At 45.2% G+C, this 22,048-nt stretch overlaps 1 protein-coding gene across 1 annotated transcript in view; it reads right to left on the bottom strand.

Moving 5' to 3' along the window:
- The window catches only part of STAB1 (stabilin 1), a 317,318-nt gene that overhangs the window by 40,476 nt on the left and 254,794 nt on the right, over positions 1–22,048 (bottom strand). The window contains exons 57-61 of the mRNA XM_089681924.1: positions 18,886–18,990; positions 13,111–13,218; positions 7,368–7,561; positions 4,365–4,509; positions 3,366–3,499 (exon numbers count right to left, since the gene is read on the bottom strand). Of these exons, the coding sequence (XP_089538050.1) occupies positions 3,366–3,499; positions 4,365–4,509; positions 7,368–7,561; positions 13,111–13,218; positions 18,886–18,990 (686 nt within the window). The remainder of the gene's footprint in view (positions 1–3,365; positions 3,500–4,364; positions 4,510–7,367; positions 7,562–13,110; positions 13,219–18,885; positions 18,991–22,048) is intronic.

The raw sequence follows: 22,048 nt of genomic DNA on the forward strand, positions 1-22,048 counted from the left end.
CGCCTCCTCATGCTGCTGCCAGGTCCAGAGTGTGTCATGGGCCCCCGTACCGACTCCAAATGCTGCTGCCAGGCCCGTAATCTGTCATGGGCCCCTGTACCGCCTCCCCATGCTGCTGCCAGGTCCAGATTGTGTCATGGGTCCCTGTACGGCCTCCCATTGCTGCTGCCAGGCCTGTAATCTGCCATGGGCCCCCGTACCGACTCCTCATGCTGCTGCCAGGCCCGTAATCTGCCATGGGCCCCTGTACCGCCTCCTCATGCTGCTGCCAGGTCCAGAGTGTGTCATGGGTCCCTGTACGGCCTCCCATTGCTGCTGTCTCTATCGCCACACTCTGCCATGTGCCACGTTCAGGTCTCCTCACACTGCTGGTGGTTTCCATTTTTGTCATAGGGTGCTGTATGGCCTCCCATTGCTGCTGCCTCCACCGCCACACTGTGGCTCCACACTCTGGTTTTGGCCCCGTGACTGGCCAAATGAGTGAAGTGTGCGGTGATTCTAAGATTGACGGCACTCATCTGCATGTCATACTGCCTGACAGTATTATTTCTCTTCCCCAGCAGACTCCAAGGGCATTTAAATTAAAGGTACAGTGTTCAGCACTAATATTAAGTCTCTCTGAAGCCTAGAAACACCCTTTTTTAAGTTAAATTCACAGCGAATATATTCGACTCGAATCGAAATTTTTCCACGAATTCGCCGAATCAGTCGAATCGAATTTTTGAATACTTCGCTCATCTCTAGTCATCACCTTCCAGGGCATGTGAAAGAAGGACTTTCCCCAATTCCAGGACAGAAGAATTAGGTGACTTTGACGCAGTTGGTCATCTTAAACATGTATTGCATGTATGTGGACTAAAATTCCCTGTTTTTATGCACATTTTGTTATAAGGGTGTATAGCAGCATGCAGAGGGTTCATTCAGAACTATTAGCGTTAACATGTGGTTATACCCCTTTAGCACCTGATGGGATACATATATATGTACAAGCTATTTGGACTTGAGCACAGGTACAGTATATCTTATTCTATTGCATAGTGCAGTTCAGTGTCCAGACTTGAACTTGTAGCTCTCTTGCAACTTGTGTCTATCTGCCCCATATTGGCTCTATATCCACTGAAGTATGCTATAAGCAAGTAAATATTTTGCAGAGTAGACTGGGGATTGATCAGAGAAGGATTACTTTGATGCAGTTGTCCAGCTTAAACATGTATTGTAATGTATGTGAACTAAAAATCCTTGTTTTTAAGCATAGTTTGCTAGAAACATTCATGCTAATTTTTTAGTGCCATAGGGGCTTGTTTTGGCAGTGGAGCTTCAGGTGCTGTTAGGCAGACTAGTGTGTCTACAGTTGAGAGCAGTTGGGGTGAATCCATAACATGTACCTCATAAAATGCAAGGGGAGGAAAATCCTCTGCTGTCTCCACTACAAAATCGGGGTCCTCAACATATTTCTCTATTATATAGTCAAGTAAAGAAGGTTCCATTATCCTGAACAGGGTCAGGGGGAAAAAAAAACATGTAGTGTGCTTGGCCTATGGAAATGAAAGGTTCTAGTAGCATTGATATTTCCAAAGAATTCAGACATAGTGGCAAAGAAATCTGTTTTTTTCAGACAAAATGCATGGTGCATGCCTGGAAGGGATTCAGAGAATGAAAGTGGTTTTATAATAGGACATTGCTCTGGGACAAAGAAACAGCTATCATCTTGAGTGGTGGTTTGGGTTTCCTGTGCAGCAGCTGTCAGAATGCATTCTATTTGTACCAACTCCTCTCTGCCTGTGGTTAGCCATTGCTAAGTGTGAGGATCTTCTGTGGACTATTCACGGTTATAGAGTGTGGAATGGATGGAATTTTACAGTTATAACCCAGGCTGACTGCGGTCCTGTGACTGTGTATCTGAAGATGGCACAATGTGCTGTGTGTGTTTTGGAGGAAAAGTCAGGCAGAAAAGCATCATCTGGAAGGCATGACACAGTTACCTCCTCCTCCTGAGACTGGTTAGTAGGAGAGAAAGCACCAAATTTAAATTGCTTGGGATGAGAAACATGTGAGACAATATGGCAAATGCTAATACAATAAAGAGGCATGGAGGAGCTAAGCTATGAGGAAGGATTACAGGAACTGAATTTATTCTCTCTTGAAAAGAGGAGATTAAGGGAGGATATGATCAACATGTATAAATACATCAGTGGTTCATATAGTGAACTCGGTGTAGAGCTATTCACCCTGAGGTCATCATAGAGGACAAGGGGGCACTGTTTACATCTTGAGGAAAAGAAATTTAATTTCCAAACATGGAAAGGTTTCTTCACAGTGAGAACTGTGAAAATGTGGAATAGACTCCCTCAAGCGTTGGTTCCGGCCAGCTCAGTAGATTGCTTTAAAAAAGTCCTGGATTCTTTCCTAGATACACATAATATAACTGGATACTAACATTTATAGGTAAAGTTGATCCAGGGAATATCTGACATACATGGACATACCCCTGGTAGCTCTTCAGGGTCTGGGAACTATAGAAATGGACCACAGTCCTGGACCTGTATAGGACCCCACAACAAACTATACACCTTTCACTACATGCCAAGATGAACACCTAACGCAGGATCCAGTGCCCGAAGTAAACATTACAAAACAACTCCACATTGTGAGGACTGGGTACAGTACCAAAATTACACACTGAAATTAACCAATCCAGAAACTTTTAGGTAGCCATAGTCAATAGGCAGTTAGATCTTGATAGAAACTCATGTAGAAATGTATATGTAAAGTATATGTAAACCCCCACCTTGTAAAACAATATACATACAGTTTAAAATAGAAATGAAAGGCAAAACATTTGTGTATAGATATAAAAACAACCCATTATAAATACCCTCAACGGCTGTGGGGGCGTGTCAAGCACACGGAGTTCCAGCACAGCTACAGAACTGACCACATTGTGCTCTAATGCCTGGTAAATTTTCAGAGGGACTGGCAGGAACATCAGGGATGTCAAACAAAGGAAGCAATACATAGAGAACAGGATACTTTTTCATACAAGTACATGGTACAGCAGACACATATCAGGAATATGAACTGCTAGGTTTACACATTCTTTAAGAGACAAAACTGAAAGGTTAAAAAAGAAAAATATTTCTCCTGAGCAGAACAGGTCAATCACCTATAGACACTAGCAAAAAAACAGGAGTTTCAGGGATGGGGCAAGGTTATATGGGTATGCTCTAGGGTCAGCACTAGCAAGTTATTTTGCCAATCACCTGAAGGTAGTCTGCATATTACTCATGGTCTATGAATAGATTTTTGTCAAAGGCCAAGTACGTATATTATATTAGAAATGCTGATCTTTATAACAAATTATGTACCTGCTGGGCAGCAGACAGCTGCTGGAAAGTGGCAATGCTTGCCCCCTCTGAGGTGCATGCACTGACTGCTTCTTCATATGTGAATTGATATTTGCCTTTCGGGGACTGCAAATGAAAAACTCCGGCTGTTTTCTCTGAAAAAAAAAAGCAATAGCCATAGATGTAACAGCACTTACAATATCTCAAAGCCCAATTAAATTTTCCTCAGACATTTGATAGTTCCAGTAATAATACTAAGGTAGGCTATACAGTATGCATTTTTCTGTTTAACTAGTGGGTTGAACAAAAAAAAAAAATTTTCTACGTAGATGGGGAAATCACTCCTGGTGTGTCCACGCTGTTCAGGAAAAACTCAACAAGCTGGTTGTACAGAAGTTGATCGTTAGACTGACTTTTGTACAACTAGGGTGCCCATACATGGAACGAAATTCAGCCAGTTCAGTAAGGACCGCAATTTCAATCCATGTAAGGCTGGCTTTACTGAGCAAATCCTATGCTTTTGTATTGTCTGCCAAACAATTTTTTGCAATACTTTGTAAAGTCTGTGGCTGCCTAGAAAGCTGTAGATGGGACTCTCTGTGTGAGAGCAGCGACCTCAGCCAAAGGTTCGATGTGCACCCCTCTGACTCACACTTAAAACTAAGCAATCAGCAGGGAGCATGAGTTTTGCTGATATTAATGCCAATGGAACAGAATAACAGCCAGACAACTAGTACTTTTTAAAGGAGAGGTCTCCAGCAGCCTGGTATACAGTATAAGAATACCAGTAATTGCATGATTTAGGTATTGAGGCAGCAATGTGCAGAAAATGTATTTAAAATAAAATTAGTGACACACCTTGAGACAGGTGAAATGCGAAATGTTCATGTTTGTCTGGAGCGTACTTTATTAGTGGTAGGAATTATTTTATCAAGCTAATTATTAGCAACAACAAAGTCATAATTGCAAAGCTAAATGCTTGGGTAAGTTTACTGAGCAGAAATTCCACATTCCCAGTACCTTCAAAATGGAGATCGGTGCAGATTGCCAGTGGGTCACAGCCTCCATTTTCTTGTAGGCATTGGTCAACAGGTGGAGTGTATTTCTCAAGGCACTGGACTCCATTGCCCACAAAACCATTGTGACATTCACATCTCCGTGTATTCTAAAAGAAAAATAGGTTACATCTGACTAATTTCTGACCAGCCTGAAGACTTTAAAAAAGGTATTAAAAAAAAATATATATATATATACTGCAAGTGGGGACCACAAGGGGGTTTAATTTGAAGTTAAGCTTTAAAGGTTCAGCTAAAGTAGTTTTAAGGCCATATCTCTTTTGCCCCCCTCACCCTCCTCTATACTTACCAGAGCCTGATCTCCATTAAGCACTGTGCCCGTCTGCAGCAGCTCTCTCCTCTCTGCTCACAGGTGCAGCAGTGGAAGCTATTGGCTCCTGCTGCTGTCAATCAAATCCTGTAAGCAGAGAGCAGGGGGTGATGCTGTGCCACGCTGTGTGTGTCAATGGATGCACAAAGCTCGAGCGATGTGCAGGAGAACCTCGGCTGTCATAAGGCTCTGTCGCCTCATTGGCTGAGACAGGAGAAGGAGCCGTGTCAATTACAGTAAGTGTGTCAATGAGGAGACAAGAGGGGATGGAGCTGAGCCCCGGATCCAGGTGTGAATGGATACAAGGGGCAGTGGATCGAGAGTATGCCTGCTTGGGTGCCCCATAGCAAGTGGCTTGCTATGGGGACACCTGACAGGAAGGAGGAGCCAAGAGTGCCGGCGGGGGACCCAAGAAGAGGAGGCTGCTCTGTGCAAAACCATTGTAAAGAGCAGATAAGCATAACATGAAGAAGAAGATCTGTGCACTTAGCCCAATAATGTATATAATGAAAAAGTGACTTGCTGCTACTACCTTCCTGAATATCAGAATAAATCATTTCAACACATTAAAAAAGTGCGCTGTTCACTTTAAATGTGATAAATAAATGTGCACACTAAAATTCATATATCCTCAAATGATAATTAAACTATATGAAATACAGAACTGTACAACCTAAAATACATATAACATCAAATAATATTTCATATGCAGTGCAAAACTAATGCATGTAAATAAGTCCCCAAATCCAATGTGAGGAAAAAAAGTGCTGTGTGCCAAATTAATCTTCCAATAAACTGCTGTTGTGCTAAAAAGGTGCTCCTCAGAAAAACAGGCAAGCCTCTTACCGAACCAAACTGATCTCAAGCTATAGAGATCAAATGAGTGGATAGTGTCCAAACTCCACGCTGACAGTCTCACTGACAAACCTAGGGAGGATGGATGGATCACTGCGTGTTCACACCAGGAACCGACTTAACCACTTCATACCGCTCTCCGCAATAGTGTATAAAAGGGTTTAAACAAGAAAATACTTCATAGTGCAACCCCATTAAAAACAAATGTTTATTTAAAACCAAAGTATTCAGATGAGTTAAAGAGAGCAATGGAAAAACATGTGACTATTCAGCCGTGGTGTCAGTCTGTCGGATCGTGCATGGTGACGTCACAGAAAGACTCCAGTGTTATTTTAGGCTGCACAGTTTTGTATTTCATATGAAAGTTGCTAGACTCTCCTATCTAACTAATAAGGCAAAGAGGGTGGTACCTGCACTTTGATCTCAGACAGTATGTAGTACAGATCTGAAATCTATTCATTGTTCATATACTGTATATGCGGTCCAGTTACTGATTGGGATATGTCTCAGAAATGTTTCATCTACACCACTGGAACAGGTGAAATACTTAAATCTTCTGCAATATGTATCCATTTTATTTTCAATAACTGATAGTATGTCTTATTTTGTAATTTTTTTTATTAATATGCGCTGCCCACTACTAGGGAAATTTGGTATATACTGGAATATACTGGCGAAAGTGGGAATAATTTGACATGGTGTGATTTGAAATCAAGCTTCTTGATTAATTCAACTTTTGGAGGATTTTAAACAAAATTGTCACAAGTTATCTGGGAAATGAACTCCTGGACTACTTGGCAAAACCCTTTTGAGACAGAACAAATGTGTGGAGGACGTATTTGGAAAAGGGACATTCCATAGCTGGTAAGACCCAGGAACAGGGATTGGCAAGCGTGCAGTGAATCTTCACCATTGCTCAAGCAGTGCCCCACAAGGGGAGTGGAAGGACTCCTTGACCCTGAAAGTAGAACTATAAGCAAATCATTTTTTTTTCATTTTGCATAGAATAAGAGAGGGTTATAACCCCTTAGTTTATTTTTTGCCATCTGTGTCCCATTGGGAAAGATTCACTTTCACTTCCTGTCCCATAGCCAAAAGAGAAAGTGAGAGGAAATCCCTACAAATTAAGGGAATTCCCTGGGGACCCCCAGGTCACCAGAAATAGTGTCTCAATGTGAAAATTTCCCCTCTATTACTTTTCTGGGGATGATCTAAAATTTGGGGTTTCTTTTACTTTCACTTTCGATGATAATAGTATACAGGACAGATAGAGAGGGTGTATCTTCCTAATGAGGGCTACGGACAGCAAAAAATAACAGGTGTTCTAACTCATCTCCATTCTATCCAAAACCTTAACATTACAAAAACATACGTTTTTAATAACAGTCTTTATTTAGGCGCAACACTAATTTACAGAGTTGGAAATTTATAATGAAGGGCTGTATATACAGTATGTGGATCTATGCGATCCATGAACGCGGTATACAGTATATGCATAATCTCTTTCAAAGTATTTTGAATGTTATTAATAATGCAAACATTTGTATGACTGCTTAATGTTAACAGGAATTTTACTGCAATGTAGTCATTTTCTGAGTTAGCAAATTCAAGAAGCTGTAAGATGGTTTAGTACTCTTGACATCTAACAATAACTGGGTGGACTGACCATTTAAGAATAAGCAGTCAGCAGGCATGTAAAATGTGTACATCATGTGTACCTAAGGAACCAGCATATCCTTGTATAGATACCTACAGTATATGGATAAATAGGTATGCACTTACCGGACCAGTGTGAAAACATGTTGCATGTTCACTACACCCCCCGTTTTCCCCATTTGTACAAGGATTGATTGAGGTGCACACATTGCCATCTCCTTCATATCCAGGAAGACATGTACATGAAACTTTTGTCCCAATCATAGAGCACCGAGCATTGAGACTACACCCGCCACTGTAAATCTGGCATTGGTCAATAACTGCAGAGTAAAGGAACACCTTGATTACTAAATTGGGGAATACTGAATTGATGCAAGAGCATTTCATATCTGTCCTCATCCAAGGAAACAGAACAGTATGATGACACTATATTGCCAAAAGAATTGGGACACCCTTCCAAATCATTGGATTCAGGTGTTCCAATCACCTCCAAGGCCACAGGTGTATAAAATCAAGCACCTAGACATGCAGACTGCTTCTACAAACATTTGTGAAAGAATGGGTCGCTCTCAGGAGCTCAGTGAATTCAAGCATGGTACCGTGACAGGTTGCCACCTGTGCAATAAGAAAAAAGAAACGCCCCTTCGAAGAGGTAAAGCCCCTGGTGGGACAAGCGGTTACTGAAAAAGCAAGCAGGCTTATGTCAAAAAAATATATTGTCTCTTTAATCAAGTAAACAGTGTATAGATGTCAAGAAAAGTAGTAAAATACATCTCATGTACTAAGAAAAGCACGGTGCTCAGTATCCTTACCATGAATTACAAAAACAAACAAAAATGAAAAACAATGTCAACAGATCAACGTCTGGACATCAAAATTATATACTGTATATATACATATGTCTCTCATTCCAGAATACTGGCGCAGACCACACACTGCTTAAATAGTATCAAATAATAGGAAATCTGGATATACAAACAGAAATACACACAGGACCCATAAACAGACTACCTAAGATGAAATTAAGACTTGTATAATGGATAAACCATATGATTCCTTAGATCAGTAGTCTACTGGTGAGTTAATACTTGATGACAATGGGCATTAGATTCCATTCTATGAGATCAGGGTACATTGAAAAGTATCACTTCTCCAGTATGCGTCAAAGACCATGTCAGTGCATCTTCATGAAATTACATTCAATGATCGGCTAGCATGTTAGTTACAGATTGAGAAAGCCAAGTGGTAAAGATAATGCCATGCATTGCGTAGTAATTAATGACTGACTGCAAGCAAAAGAAACAGCATCCAAGTGACAGGTGCGGCACAGAGAAGACTGATCATCGTAGGTAAGACTGTGCTATTAGATATTGCGGCCTTGTGTATCGCATGTCATAACAGTTCAAACAACACCAAAGCTCAACGAACATCTTACCACACTTGGGTACCCTCAGGGTTTTCCCCTGTCCTCCATGGTCAAATCACTGTGTACTGTTTGTTTATGTTTACTGTGTATGAGAAATGGAATCTGCCCGTAGTCCTCACTCCTCGTGTACTGCCAACAGAGTATCTGGGGGGCGTGGCAATGTGACTTCATGTGACGCTCAGTGACGTCAACGCGTTTCACTTACATACAAGCGTAGCTTCGTCAGAACAACATGTGGTCCACGTCATAGCTGTTTAAATAGGGTTACTAATCAACGCTAGTTCCGCACGATCCGCAAAATCTTTTAAAGGAGACATTATCTAATTCCTTCCTGACATAGTACTGAATCCCATTGTTAATCATATAGTTTCCACCATGTAATATTTAGTAGACGAAGTATTGGTGTTATTATATCGTGTTGTTCACATTATTGAAATATATTTTTTTCAACAATTACATATTCACCTTTTCTCGAAGGAAAGATTTAAGGATAAATTGACATATTCTTATGCATTTAGAAGGACTTTGAGGTTTAGCTCAGTATTTAAGCCCAAAGAGATCAATGATCTCAACTTACAAATCCACCATTTCTCCTTTTTCACCAACACTGTAATTAAATCACCATGTCTCTGGGACAATTTAAGCTCATATATACCTTTTATTGTCATTCCCTCCAAACTACCTCCATGATATTTATGAAAGTGTTTACCTAGGGGCTTTTCAAGACTTTTTGAATATTTATCGTTAACCGCTTCTCGACCGCCCTATAGCAAATATACTGCTACAAGGCAGCAGGAGTGCGCAAAATCATGTATATATATATATGTGATTTTTGCATTTTCGCATCCTCGGCTGTCAATCACTGGGTCCCGGCCTGTGGTTACCTGCCAGCGCCCGGTGTTTGCCGAGCATCTCCGACAGGGAGGAGGACTGTTTTGTTTACAAACAGTTCTCACGGTCAGCTCGAGCACACTGTGCGCAGCCATCCAGAGAAGTGTGCTTACAGTGAAGCACCAACACACCGCCCCCTAGTAAAATACTCCCTGCACACAGTTAACCCTTTGATCATCCCTCATGTTAACCCCATCCTGCCTAGTGACATTAGTACAGTTTCAGTGCTTTTTTTTTTAGCACTGATCACTGTATTGGTGTCACTGGAGATGTCAGTGATACCAAGTAATTTCCCCCCAGTGTCAGAATGCCCGCCGCAGTCCCACTATAAGACGCTGATCGCCGCCATTACTAGTAGATAAAAATGGCCATTTGTAAACACTAACTTTCACATAAACCAATTAATTTACATGTATTGGGATTTTTTAGCAAAGACGTAGCAAAATACATTTTGGTGTAAATTTATGATGAAATTTGAGTTTTAAATTTTTATTACTGGTCGTTTAATAGCAAAAATTCAGAAATATTGTTTTTTTTTCTCAAAATTTTGGCTGTTTTTTAATAGCGCAAAAAATGAAAAACGCACAGGTGATCAAATACCACCAAAAGAAAGCTCAATTCGTGGGAAAAAAAGGACAGAAATGTAATTTGGGTGCAGCGTTGCATGACCGCGCAATTGTCAGTTAAAGTAAAGCAGCGCCGTAATGAATAAAATGGCTTGGTCAGGAAGGAGGTAAATCCTCCGGAGGGCAAGTGGTTAATATCACGCATATGTTCACCAATTCTAGTTTTTAATTGCCCTTTGGTTTTACTAATATATATTTTGGTACATGGACAGGTAATCATGTAGACTACCCTGGTGGTTGAACAGTTAATTACGTCTCTGATTTGAAATCTTTTTTACCCAGTGGAGTCAAAAAAGGTATTCGTTCGCTCTACAAATAGACACATCTGACATTTACCACACAAGAACATTCCCTTAGTCCTGGGATACTCTGACAGCCAGTCATTTGTCGGTGTCCTGACAAATTCAGCATGAATTAAAATGTCCCCAAGATTTTGTGTCCTTCTGGCTACCATTTGGGGGGAATCACCAACAATTTTGGTCAATCCTGGGCTATTTGTAAGGATACCCCAGGGTTTCTGCAGTATCCCTCTGACCTTATCCCACTGGGAAACAAATGAGGTTTTTAACCTTAGAGGTTCAGGGGAATCTTTCTTCTGTATCGATGTCCTTTTTATTAAACATGGTACCGCGATAGGTTGTCACCTGTGCAGTATATCCATCCATGAAATTTCCTTGCTGCTAAATATTTCACGGTAAACTGTTAGTGGTATTATAAGAAAGTGGAAGCAACTGGGAACAACAGCAACTCAGCCATAAAGTGGTAGGCCACGTAAAAGGACAGAGCGGGGTCAGCGCATGCTGAAGTGAACAGTGCGCAGAAGTCACCAACTGTCTGCAGAGTTAATAGCTACAGACCTCCCAACTTTGTGTGGCTTTCAGATTAGCACAACAACAGTGCGTAGAGAGCTTCATGCAATGGGTTTCCATGGCCAAGCAGCTGCATCCAAGCCTTACATCACCAAGTGCAATGCAACGCATCAGATGCAGTGGCATAAAGCATGCTGCCACTGGATTCTAGACCAGTGGATAAGTGCTCTCTGGAGTGACAAATCACGGTTCTCTGTCTGGCAATCCAATGGACCTGCCTCGGCTTGGTGGTTGCCAGGAGAACAGTACTTGCCTGACTGCATTGTGCCAAGTGTAAAGTTTGGTGGAGGGGGGATTATGGTGTGGAGTTGTTTTTCAGGGGAGCGGAGGCTGCAAGCCAGGCCTTCTCATCCGAAATCAGTGCCTGACCTCACAATTGCGCTTCTGGAAGAATGGTCAAACATTCCCATAGACACTCCTAAACCTTGTGGACAGCCTTCCCAGAAGAGTTGAAGAAGTTCTAGCTGAAAGGGTGGACCAACTCAATATTGAATCCTACGGACCAAGATTGGAATGCAATTGAAGTTCATATGCATGTAAAGGCAGGTGTCCCAATACTTTTGGCAATATAGTGTACATTTAACAGTAAAGTTCAAAAGTCAACTATAGCAAATACCTAAAGCTCAGTAATTTATACTGTTTTAAAGTAGAACGCCAGACCATGTTAATCTATATTCTGTATATATTTGTTAAAAAAAGAAATAAGATACCAATTTAAAAATGTATAAACTTTATAAACAACATTATAAAATCCAAACAAATTATAGTCCTCCCATGAAGGTTAAGACAGGTTTCCTTAACCCCACCAGCAGCACATATTCACCTTTGCTTTGCTCTCCTGACACTTTGTTCTTTGGGAGCCAACATGAACACTGTGTACGTCTAGGTATAGGGCACATGTGACCCATTCCAGTTCAGTGCTTGTGCATCGAGCATTGTCACTTAGCAGACGGAGAACTAAGAACGGACACTGAGACTACAGTACTATGTCATGGCTTGGGGCTTACACAAGACTCTCTCTCACTAAACAGAGCCAAAGGAAGTGGAATACATTCAGCAACAGAGGGTGGCAGTTAAGTGAGCTTGTTTCTAAGTCTAGGATCATCACACTGGGTGGGAAGTGGTTGCAAGCTTGCTGGTCCTGCAGCTATAGGGAAACACGTCTGTATTCTGGTGTCTTTGGGTAGGAGGCAAGTCTTTTTATTTTTTTGCTCACATTCTTTATTTAGTTGAGAGTTTCATTAGTACAGGAAAAAGCAGTTAAAGGCAGCTGACCACATGCTATAATTCAGGTGTACACAAACCAACGACAGACAATACAATAAGGAACAGCTGTATACTTTGGCATTATGATGTTTAGTGAAACTACTCAAATTTGTAACATTTTCTAAGCAGGGAAAATAGATAGGCAAAGGGTATGAGAATAGGGTCTGGCAATGAAGGAAGGGGAGGTGGAGGTGAGGGCTCCAACCTGAGGAGCCAAAAAACTACAAATCAATAGAGAAAAGAAAAAAAGGAGGGGGTGGGTACTAGATTCCTAATTACATTTTCTTATATTCAGATTTGCATTTACATTTCTCACAATAATACTATTTTTTAGTCTGATCTGCTGACTTATCCCTGAGGGCTGCATAAAAGTCTTCCAAATTTTGGATATCATTCACCCTTGCAAACCATTGTTGAAGTGCTGGTGCTGCAGATTGTTTCCAGGTACTAGGGAAGCATGCACTGGCAGCATTTATAAGATGGAGTATCAAGGATCTCTTGTATCTTTTCTGTGTCATGGGCGTAAGATTGAGAAGGATTTTTTTTTATTGCAAAAACGTAAAAGCTACAGATAATCTGCCTGTGTACCTATTGGGGAGCTTACACTCACTTCGTCAAAGAAAGATCTCCTCTACGGGGATACAGATAGTAGAAGTTCTAACCCTACCACTCTCTACCCAAAAGGAAAACATACCTATTTTTCTTTGTAAATTGTCCTTCTTTCAGTTATCTTCCTACTTTATTACTGCTTTATGAGACCATTTCATTTTTTTATACCTAGATGTACTTACCATTGCATGATCTCCCATCTCCCTCATAGTCAGGGTTACATACACATTGATTGTCAGTTCTGCATGTGGCATTACCATCACAAGCTGGTGAGCAAGTAGGTTCAATCACTAGAATTACATGTAAGAAATATCAGCATATGACTTATTAATTAGAATTGATCAAATGTTATAGGTGCTCAGCTACATTAACACCTCAGAAACCAGTGAATGTTTACCCCTTATAGAAAACAATGCTTTTTATAGTTCAACTACTTGCCTTTTAGTTTGGCAATAACTTTTGAATGAATTCCTGCACATGCACTGATATATCATCCCAAAACACCCCATCAATATGGTCGAAGACTCAGACAGGGAGGGCCGGCAAAGGAACAGAAGTTGGACTGCTGGAGCGGAGGTGAGTATCTGAGGCTTTAGTGTACATATATTTTTTGTGGGCTATAATACAAATAAGGCTTTCTACTGATGATATTTTCAATTTTTTTTTAAAAACATGTTTTTGTAGTTGTGACCAGTAATAGTTTCCAGTCATCTAGTGCTACCGTAAGTGCAAATTTTACCTTGTGAATTGTCGCTTCATCACAATAAATTTATGCTGCTGGATAAAATACATGGCAGTTATTTATTGGAAAACAAATCTAACTAACTTAAAGTAGAACTAAAGGCAAAACTTGTTTCAGTTTGGATAGAGTTTTGAGTAAAGAAGGGTTAAAACCACTGTCAGGGTTTTTTTTTTTGCCATCTGTCCCATTGCCACAACAGGAAGTCTGTTATGATCCGCCAGGTGGTGCCTCAGGCTGCCAACTGACAGACCTACTCAGAGCGTGGGGTCTAAGCCCGGGCTGTGCTTTCACCAGGGCCCCTGATGGTGGGGATGGACTTGAAACAGTCCCGGGCCAGGTCACGACCTCTGAGCAGGCCCACCAGTGGCTGAGGAGACCTCCGGGGACGTATGCAGGTACCGGAAGAGCCAGATGTGAAGAGGATGGCGGCCCCAGCAGGGTAGTAACGGATCGTGGGCCCGTGAGGGTAAGCGGGGTACAGAATCGGTGGGCAAAGAGTAGTCGGGTCACACGCAGGATCAGCAGGGTAAGTCAGTCCGTAGAATGGTCAGGGTAATCCGGGTCAATCACAGGAGCAGGCAGAGTAGTCAGGACAATCCGAGTCAATCACAGGAGCAGGCAGCGTAGTCAGGGCAATCCGGGTCAATCACAGGGGCAGGCAGCGTAGTCAGGGTCAATCAGAGTCACTAGACGGGTGCAGGAACTCAGAATCACAGAAAGACCTTGCGGCAAGCTGTGACAGTGCAGGGCATCTTTAAATAGTGCGCCCTGCACTGTCATTGGCTGGCTAGGACGCGCCCCCGGCTGTCAGTGGATGCCTGAGGTGCGCCCGCGGCTCCTACTGCGCATGCGCGGCGTCCTGTCAGCTGCGGCTCGCCGGGACCTAGTGCCTGTGTCCCGGCGCGATCTGCCGCCAGTGCGCATGCGTGGGGGATGGCGCCGCGATCTGGGACTACGGAGCCGCGATCCCTGACATTGCCCCCCCCCCAATGGGCACCCTCCGGGAGCCCCACTGATCTCTCCACCGCGGGTGACTACGACAAAACTCCCGGATGAGCCTGGGTGCGTGAATGTTCTGGGCGGGTTCCCATGAGTTCTCCTCAGGCCCATAACCCTTCCATTTTATCAGGAACTGTGTCTGGCCCCCCCTCTTTCGGCAACTGAGGATAGTCTCCACTTCATATTCCTCCTGGTCACCTATGGTGACTGCCTCGGGAGGTCCGGATTCACGGTCCGGGAAGGGATCCGGTCTGGATGGCTTCAGGAGAGACACATGGAACACAGGATGTATCTTGAAGGTCCGCGGAAGCTCGAGTTCGTAGGCTACCTCGTTGACTACTCGTTTTACCGGAAATGGGCCAATGTACTTGGGTCCCAGCTTCCTTGAAGGGCACAGCATCTTCAAGTTGGTCGTTGCCAGCCAAACCTGATCCCCTGGTTGAAGCAGTAACTCTCCTCTTCTCTTTCTGTCGAACGCCCTTTTACTGTCCTCTTGGGCTTTAGCGATGGCTTCCTGAATCATTTTGTTATTGACAGAAAAGAAGTTCAAGATGTCTTGAGACGCCGGTACCGGATTTTCAGGCATTAGATCAGGGAGGAATGTGGGATGATACCCGTAATTGGAAAAGAACGGGGATTGACCCGTAGCTGAGTGACTCGAGTTGTTGTACGAGAATTCTGCGGAAGGCAACAACGTCAGCCAGTCATCCTGAAGGTAGGATGTGTAGCATCGTAAGTACTGTTCCAGCGTTTGGTTGGTCCTCTCGGTTTGGCCATTGGTCTGTGGATGGTAGGTGGATGAAAGCGACAGCTTGATTCCCAGCGCTTTACACAAGGCGTTCCAGAACCTGGAGGTGAATTGGACCCCCCGATCTGACACTATATCTTCGGGAACCCCATGAAGCCTACTACTTCCTTAATGAAGATCCGTGCCGTTTCCGGTGCCGATGGGGTCTTCTCCAGGAGCACGAAATGTGCCATCTTTGAGAAGCGGTCGACGATCACCATTATTGCTGTGTAGCCTTGGGATGGTGGGAGTTCGACCACGAAATCCATGGCTATCATTTGCCAGGCCTGCTTGGGTATGGGTAATGGATGTAACAATCCACATGCCCTGCTCCTGGAGGTCTTGTTCCTTTGACAGGTGGGACAAGTCTGGACGTAACGCTCACAATCCTTGATCATGTCCGGCCACCAGAACGAGCGCCGTAGTAGTTCCATGCAACGCCTAAAATCGGGCGCGAATTCTTCGGCTGTCCGGCGGCCCTGCTGTAGAGAGTATAGGGTAGCCTCTGCGGAAGCAGCCCCCTGAGGGTCGTCACACAAAACGGCCATGGCCTGAAAGAACTCAGTCACGGAGTCAAGATGGGGGTCGTGCTTCTCCATCAGATGGTGAGCCCAATCCTGGGGCTCATCCTGAAGGAGAGAGACTATAAACCCCACCTTGACGGTCTCGGTGGTGAACGTGCGGGGCTGCAAGTCGAAGTACAGGGTGCAAGCGTTCCGGAAGGCTCGGAAGCGGCTCCGGTCACCACGGAATCGATCCGGCAGGGGAACATGGGGTTCAGGAGCTAGGGGTGTGGAAACCGCTCCGGATACCGGGGTAGCGGGAGGTTCTGCAGATGGAGGACTCTGAGCAGGGGGAGTCAGAGGGGCTAATGACTCCATGTGGTCCTCCATTCGGGCGCAGCGACTGTGGAAATTCTGGAAAGCCTGGGTCAAAGTTGCCAGGTGCTGGCAAATATCCTCTAGGGACGCCGGTCCACTTCCTGGCTCTGTCATGGCCGCAAGGTACTGTTATGATCCGCCAGGTGGTGCCTCAGGCTGCCAACTGACAGACCTACTCAGAGCGTGGGGTCTAAGCCTGGGCTGTGCTTTCACCAGGGCCCCTGATGGTGGGGATGGACTTGAAACAGTCCCGGGCCAGGTCACGACCTCCGAGCAGGCCCACCAATGGCTGAGGAGACCTCCGGGGACGTATGCAGGTACCGGGAGAGCCAAATGTGAAGAGGATGGCGGCCCCAGCAGGGTAGTAACGGATCGTGGGCCCGTGAGGGTAAGCGGGGTACAGAATGAGTGGGCAAAGAGTAGTCAGGTCACACGCAGGATCAGCAGGGTAAGTCAGTCCGTAGAATGGTCAGGGCAATCCGGGTCAATCACAGGAGCAGGCAGAGTAGTCAGGACAATCCGGGTCAATCACAGGAGCAGGCAGCGTAGTCAGGGCAATCCGGGTCAATCACAGGGGCAGGCAGCGTAGTCAGGGTCAATCAGGGTCACTAGACGGGTGCAGGAACTCAGAATCACAGAAAGACCTTGCGGCAATCTGTGACAGTGCAGGGCATCTTTAAATAGTGCGCCCTGCACTGCACTGTCATTGGCTGGCTAGGACACGCCCCCGGCTGTCATAGGACGCCTGAGGCGCGCCCGCGGCTCCTACTGTGCATGCGCGGCGTCCTGTCAGCCGCGGCTCGCCGGGACCTAGTGCCTGTGTCCCGGCGCGATCTGCCGCCAGTGCGCATGCGCGGGGGACGGCGCCGTGATCCGGGACTACGGAGCCGCAATCCCTGACAAAGTCAGAGGATATCCCCTCAAAGAGAATTCCCCAGCAGAACTGTCACCAGAACTAGTGTTCTCTTTGGAAGATTTCTCCTCTATTACTGTTCTGATGACAACCCAAAATTGGGGATTTTCTTTCACATTCACTTTTGGTGATAACAGTAAACATGACAAATAGAGAGGGTGAATCTCCCTAACGGGGACACAGATAGCAATAAAAAAAAACCTGACAGGTGTTCTAATCCCTCTCCACACTATTCAAAACTAAAAAAAAAAGTTTTGTCAGTAGTTATACTTTAACAAAAGCATACTAGTGAAAAAACTGCTAAGGAAAGCAAGTGGACGGTGGGTAACAATGGTTAAGACATTATTAAGAAAAAAAAAAGAAAAAGACTGTTTACATATTATTTTGATTTAGGCTCCATTCACGCTCATGCAATGCAGTAATGCAAGTGTAGCACCCTCCTACATAGGTGCTAGGTTTAGATAGGTAAATTTAGTTGTCATGTTGTAGACAGTGTGGTTATAAATGTTGCTGTGTTCTGCTAGTTAGGTCTGCTCAGTATGATCAGCTGCAGCCAGGCTGATAGCTCCCTCTGTATCCAGAAGGCTTGAGACGCTTCTGGATAATAGGTGTATGCAGATGGCAGCATGAATACAGCCTTGGTCAATCCCAGAGAAAGAGGCTTTGACGGCATACTGGGTAACTATATATATTCAGTGAGTATACTGACTTCTGGGTCTTTCCTGTATAGGATTGGTCCAGCCTGGAGGAGGGTATGCTGATCTCTCAGACAATGCTGTTGGATCTACTGCCGTAGGCCTTAGGTGGGTGACCTGAGGACCTGAATGCTGAGACCTAGGTTTTGCTAGAGCTGACCGAAAGGCCGTCTACTGAAGATCTGGTCTGGCATCACGGAAGAAGGCAACCAGATGTTCTTGGGCCTTGTAAGTACAGACACCTAGCTGGTGCTAGGAAGTCAGCTACGGATCTAGCTAAAGGGGGCCAGCTGGTGTTCTGAAGAGCTTTGTTTACTTTTTCTCCTACCTAAAGGGACTCTGCTGTTTGCTACTTATATATTATATATTATATATATTATACTGCTATCTTAAAGCTAAAGTCTGTTTGTTTCAAGCACAGACTTCATCATATCTTATCTGAAAGAATACTAAAAGTATAAAACGGTACATAGTTCTTGTTTTTGGAGTATCCCACCTAATTCCCTCAACCCTATCCAATTTCTCTAAAAATAAAAAACAACAAAAACAACACCCCTAAACTGGTCATTGAAGAAAAGTGTGAATGAGGCTATGTGCTTGGCTGCAGGGCAAAGCTTTAGGGGAAGACCTGGACAGTTTCCCTGCGGCTCCTACGGGAGTAGCGATACACAAGCAAAATTGTACACATTCCCATGCTGTCCAAAAACGCATATCCTTTTTGCAGGAGATCTGCATGGTAACAAATTAGAGATCATAGGGAAGGGTATGTGGTAGGACTTTGAAACTGAGGGAGGAAGGTTGTGCGGTAAGGGTAAAATTGCAGTTACACATTTCTTACACAGGAACTGACACAGTTTCTATAGCTCTCACTAACAATGTAAGCAATATTTGCATAAGATTTATAGAATGGCAATTCAACATATCAAAGTTCAGTTCTTACTGAGTTTAATGTCACAGTTCTGGCCAGTCCATCCTTCAGCACAGAAACACGATCCATCACCAGAAATTCCATCGCTACATTGTCCATACTGTGTACAAGTGCATTCTGAAAAATAAACAGTAGATTTTCATTTACACCGACCAGCCATAACTTTATGACCACTGACAGGTTATGTGAATAACATTGATTATCTTATTACAATGGCATCTGAAAATCAGTGGGATATATTAGGCAGCAAGTAAACATGTTGTTCCTGAAGGTGATGTGTTGAAAGCAGAAAAAATGATAATGACTGTTTTCTGTGTATGGGGCTGCGTAGCTGCAGACCACTCAGGGTGCCCATGCTGACCCGTGTTCACAGACAAAAGTGCCTACAATGGGCACGTGAGAAGCAGAAGTGGACCATAGAGCAATGGATGAAGGTGACCTTGTCTAATGAATCACTAACATCACGTGGCTGGCAGGGTGTGCGCGTGTTGATTACCTGGGGAAGAGACGGCATCAGGAAGCAATATGGAAAGACGGCAAGCCAGTGAAGGCAAATGCTTTGGGCAATGTTCTGCTGGGAGACCTTGGGTCCTGCCATTCATGTGGATGTTACTTGTCACGCACCATCTACCCAAACATTGTTGCTGACCAAGTACAACCCTTCATGTAAATTATATTCCTTGATGGCAGTGGCCTCTTTGAGCAGGATAATACCTTCCACATTGCAAAAATGGTTCAAAAATGTTTTGAAGAACACAACAATGAGTTTGAGGTGTTAATTTGGCCTCCAGATTCTCCAGAGCTCGGTCCAATCGAGCATCTGTTGGATCTGCTGGAAAAACAAGTATGATCTATTGGGACCCAGCTCACAACTTACAGGACTTAAGGGATCTGCTACTGATGGCTTGCTGCCAGATACCACAGCATAGCCTCAGAGGTCTAGTGAGGTCTAGAGGTCTAAGTCCATGCCTTGAAGAGTCAAGGCTTTTTGGTAGCAAAAAGGGGGCCTAGTGAATATTAGGTGGGTGGTCATAAAGTTATGGCTAATCAGTTTCTATTCAATACAAAAGATTAGAGCTGGTGAAGAATAGTGGTGTTGTTGCAACTGATACAGGCTAAGGACAGCATGATAAAACCAGGCAATGTTCCCAATTACAATAATCGATTGTGTTTTTTTAACCTGTTCTGCTGTGCTGTAGAAGGATACTAAGGGCCCCAGGTGCTGGTTTTGTCAAAGGCTATTTCCCAACTTGTTAAAAAAAAAAAAAATCTCTACGCAATGGTGTTTCTATTTTTCACTCCTCTATTAAGCAGAGTAAAGGATAAAAAAGTACTGATTGTGTGCTACTGTTTGCATGGGTACACAGTACATTCTACAACCTGTTCAGGCAAATATATTATAACCCTTCATTCTCAGATAGATATCTGCAGAACTATGGCTAAACATACTGAAAAGGTTAGGATTTCTTTTGTTCAGCAGGCTGAAGGAGAGAAATCACTTTGATTCCCCCCCATCCATGTGAAATAGTATGGATTCGTGGATCTACAGTGCCAGTATTGCATTCTGGCAGCCAACACCTGCAGTTGTCTAAATACAGCAGAAGTGTCTATCTAATTGGAGTCAGGTGCTCTTTGGACAAGAATTTTCCACATGACTCCGTTTAGGTGGTGCTGACATTTGATTTGTGTATGACCATCTGTCAGGGCTCCCGGGTGTGACCAGAGGTGTGTGACTGACGCAGGGAAACGCAGACTTCAGATATGTTATAAACAATATAATTTATTAACACTAACCATACAAACATAAACGCAGTGCAATACTAAAACATAACACAGTGCAAACGAACCAAACCAAACCACCCACAGATAACAGTACATACAATGCAAGCGTCGTCAGGCAGGCCGGGTCAATATCAGTCGGGCAGGTAGGTACAGGGGGAGCAAGCGGAGAATGGTCGGGGTCACAGGCCAGGTTCAGCAGGTAGCGGGCAGCGTGGTACAGAGGGTCAGGCAGAGAAGAATGGTCAGACAAGCCAGGGATCAGAGCAGGGTCAGGCAGAGAATCAGACAGGAACAGAGAGCAGGAACAGGATACAGGGCCCAAGAGAAACACAACACCAAGGCAGAGTCTGCAGGTCTGAATGTCCCTTAAATACACCAGTATAATTAGTTCCAGGTGTTTGACTGGCTGCAAGGTTGAGTCTCTGATTGCTGGGAGCACCCGCTGGCCAGCCCTGGTACTGCAGCTCATAAGGCAGCTGAGTCCCACTATTGCTGGCCAGTCCATTCCTGACAGTACCCCCCCCTCAAGGAGCGGCCTCAGGACGCTCCAAACAGTCCTAGCTGGGCAAAATGTTCCACCGCCCGGGTCTGGTAACTGGCGGGATATCAAAGACTGGCACATCGGGCAGGACTCCGGGCAGAGGCACATCGGGCTGGACTCCGGGCAGAGGCACATCGGGCTGGACTCCGGGCAGAGGCACATCGGGCTGGACTCCGGGCAGAGGCACATCGGGCTGGACTCCGGGCAGAGGCACATCGGGCAGAGGCACACCGGGCTGGACTCCGGGCAGAGGCACATCGGGCAGGACTCCGGGCAGAGGCACATCGGGCAGGACTCCGGGCAGAGGCACATCGGGCAGGACTCCGGGCAGAGGCACATCAGATTACCAGGTGAAGCAGCAGGCAGCGGGCCACCAGGCGGAGCAGCAGGCACCGGGCCCCCAGGCGGGGCAGCAGGCACCGGGCCCCCAGGCGGAGCAGCAGGCACCGGGCCCCTGGGCAGAGCAGCAGGCACCGGGCCCCTGGGCAGAGCAGCAGGCACCGGGCCCCCGGGCGGGGCAGCAGGCATCGGGCCCCCGGGCGGGGCGACCGGCATCGGGTCCCCGGGCGGGGCGACCGGCATCGGGTCCCCAGGCGGGGCGACCGGCATCGGGTCCCCAGGCGGGGCGACCGGCATCGGGTCCCCAGGCGGGGCGACCGGCATCGGGTCCCCAGGCGGGGCGACCGGCATCTGGCCCCCAGGCGGAGCGGCGGGCGCCGGGCCCCCAGGAGGGGCGACAGGCGTCGGGCCCCCAGGCGGGGCGACAGGCGTCGGGCCCCCAGGCGGGGCGACAGGCGTCGGTCCCCCAGGTGGGGCGACAGGCATCGGGCCCCCAGGCGGGGCGGCGGGCGC

This window comes from Staurois parvus, unplaced genomic scaffold (assembly GCF_062004578.1).
Source record: "Staurois parvus isolate SC_StPar_1 unplaced genomic scaffold, SC_StPar_1.0 ptg000282l, whole genome shotgun sequence".
In the NCBI taxonomy this organism is placed as follows: Eukaryota; Metazoa; Chordata; class Amphibia; order Anura; family Ranidae; genus Staurois; species Staurois parvus.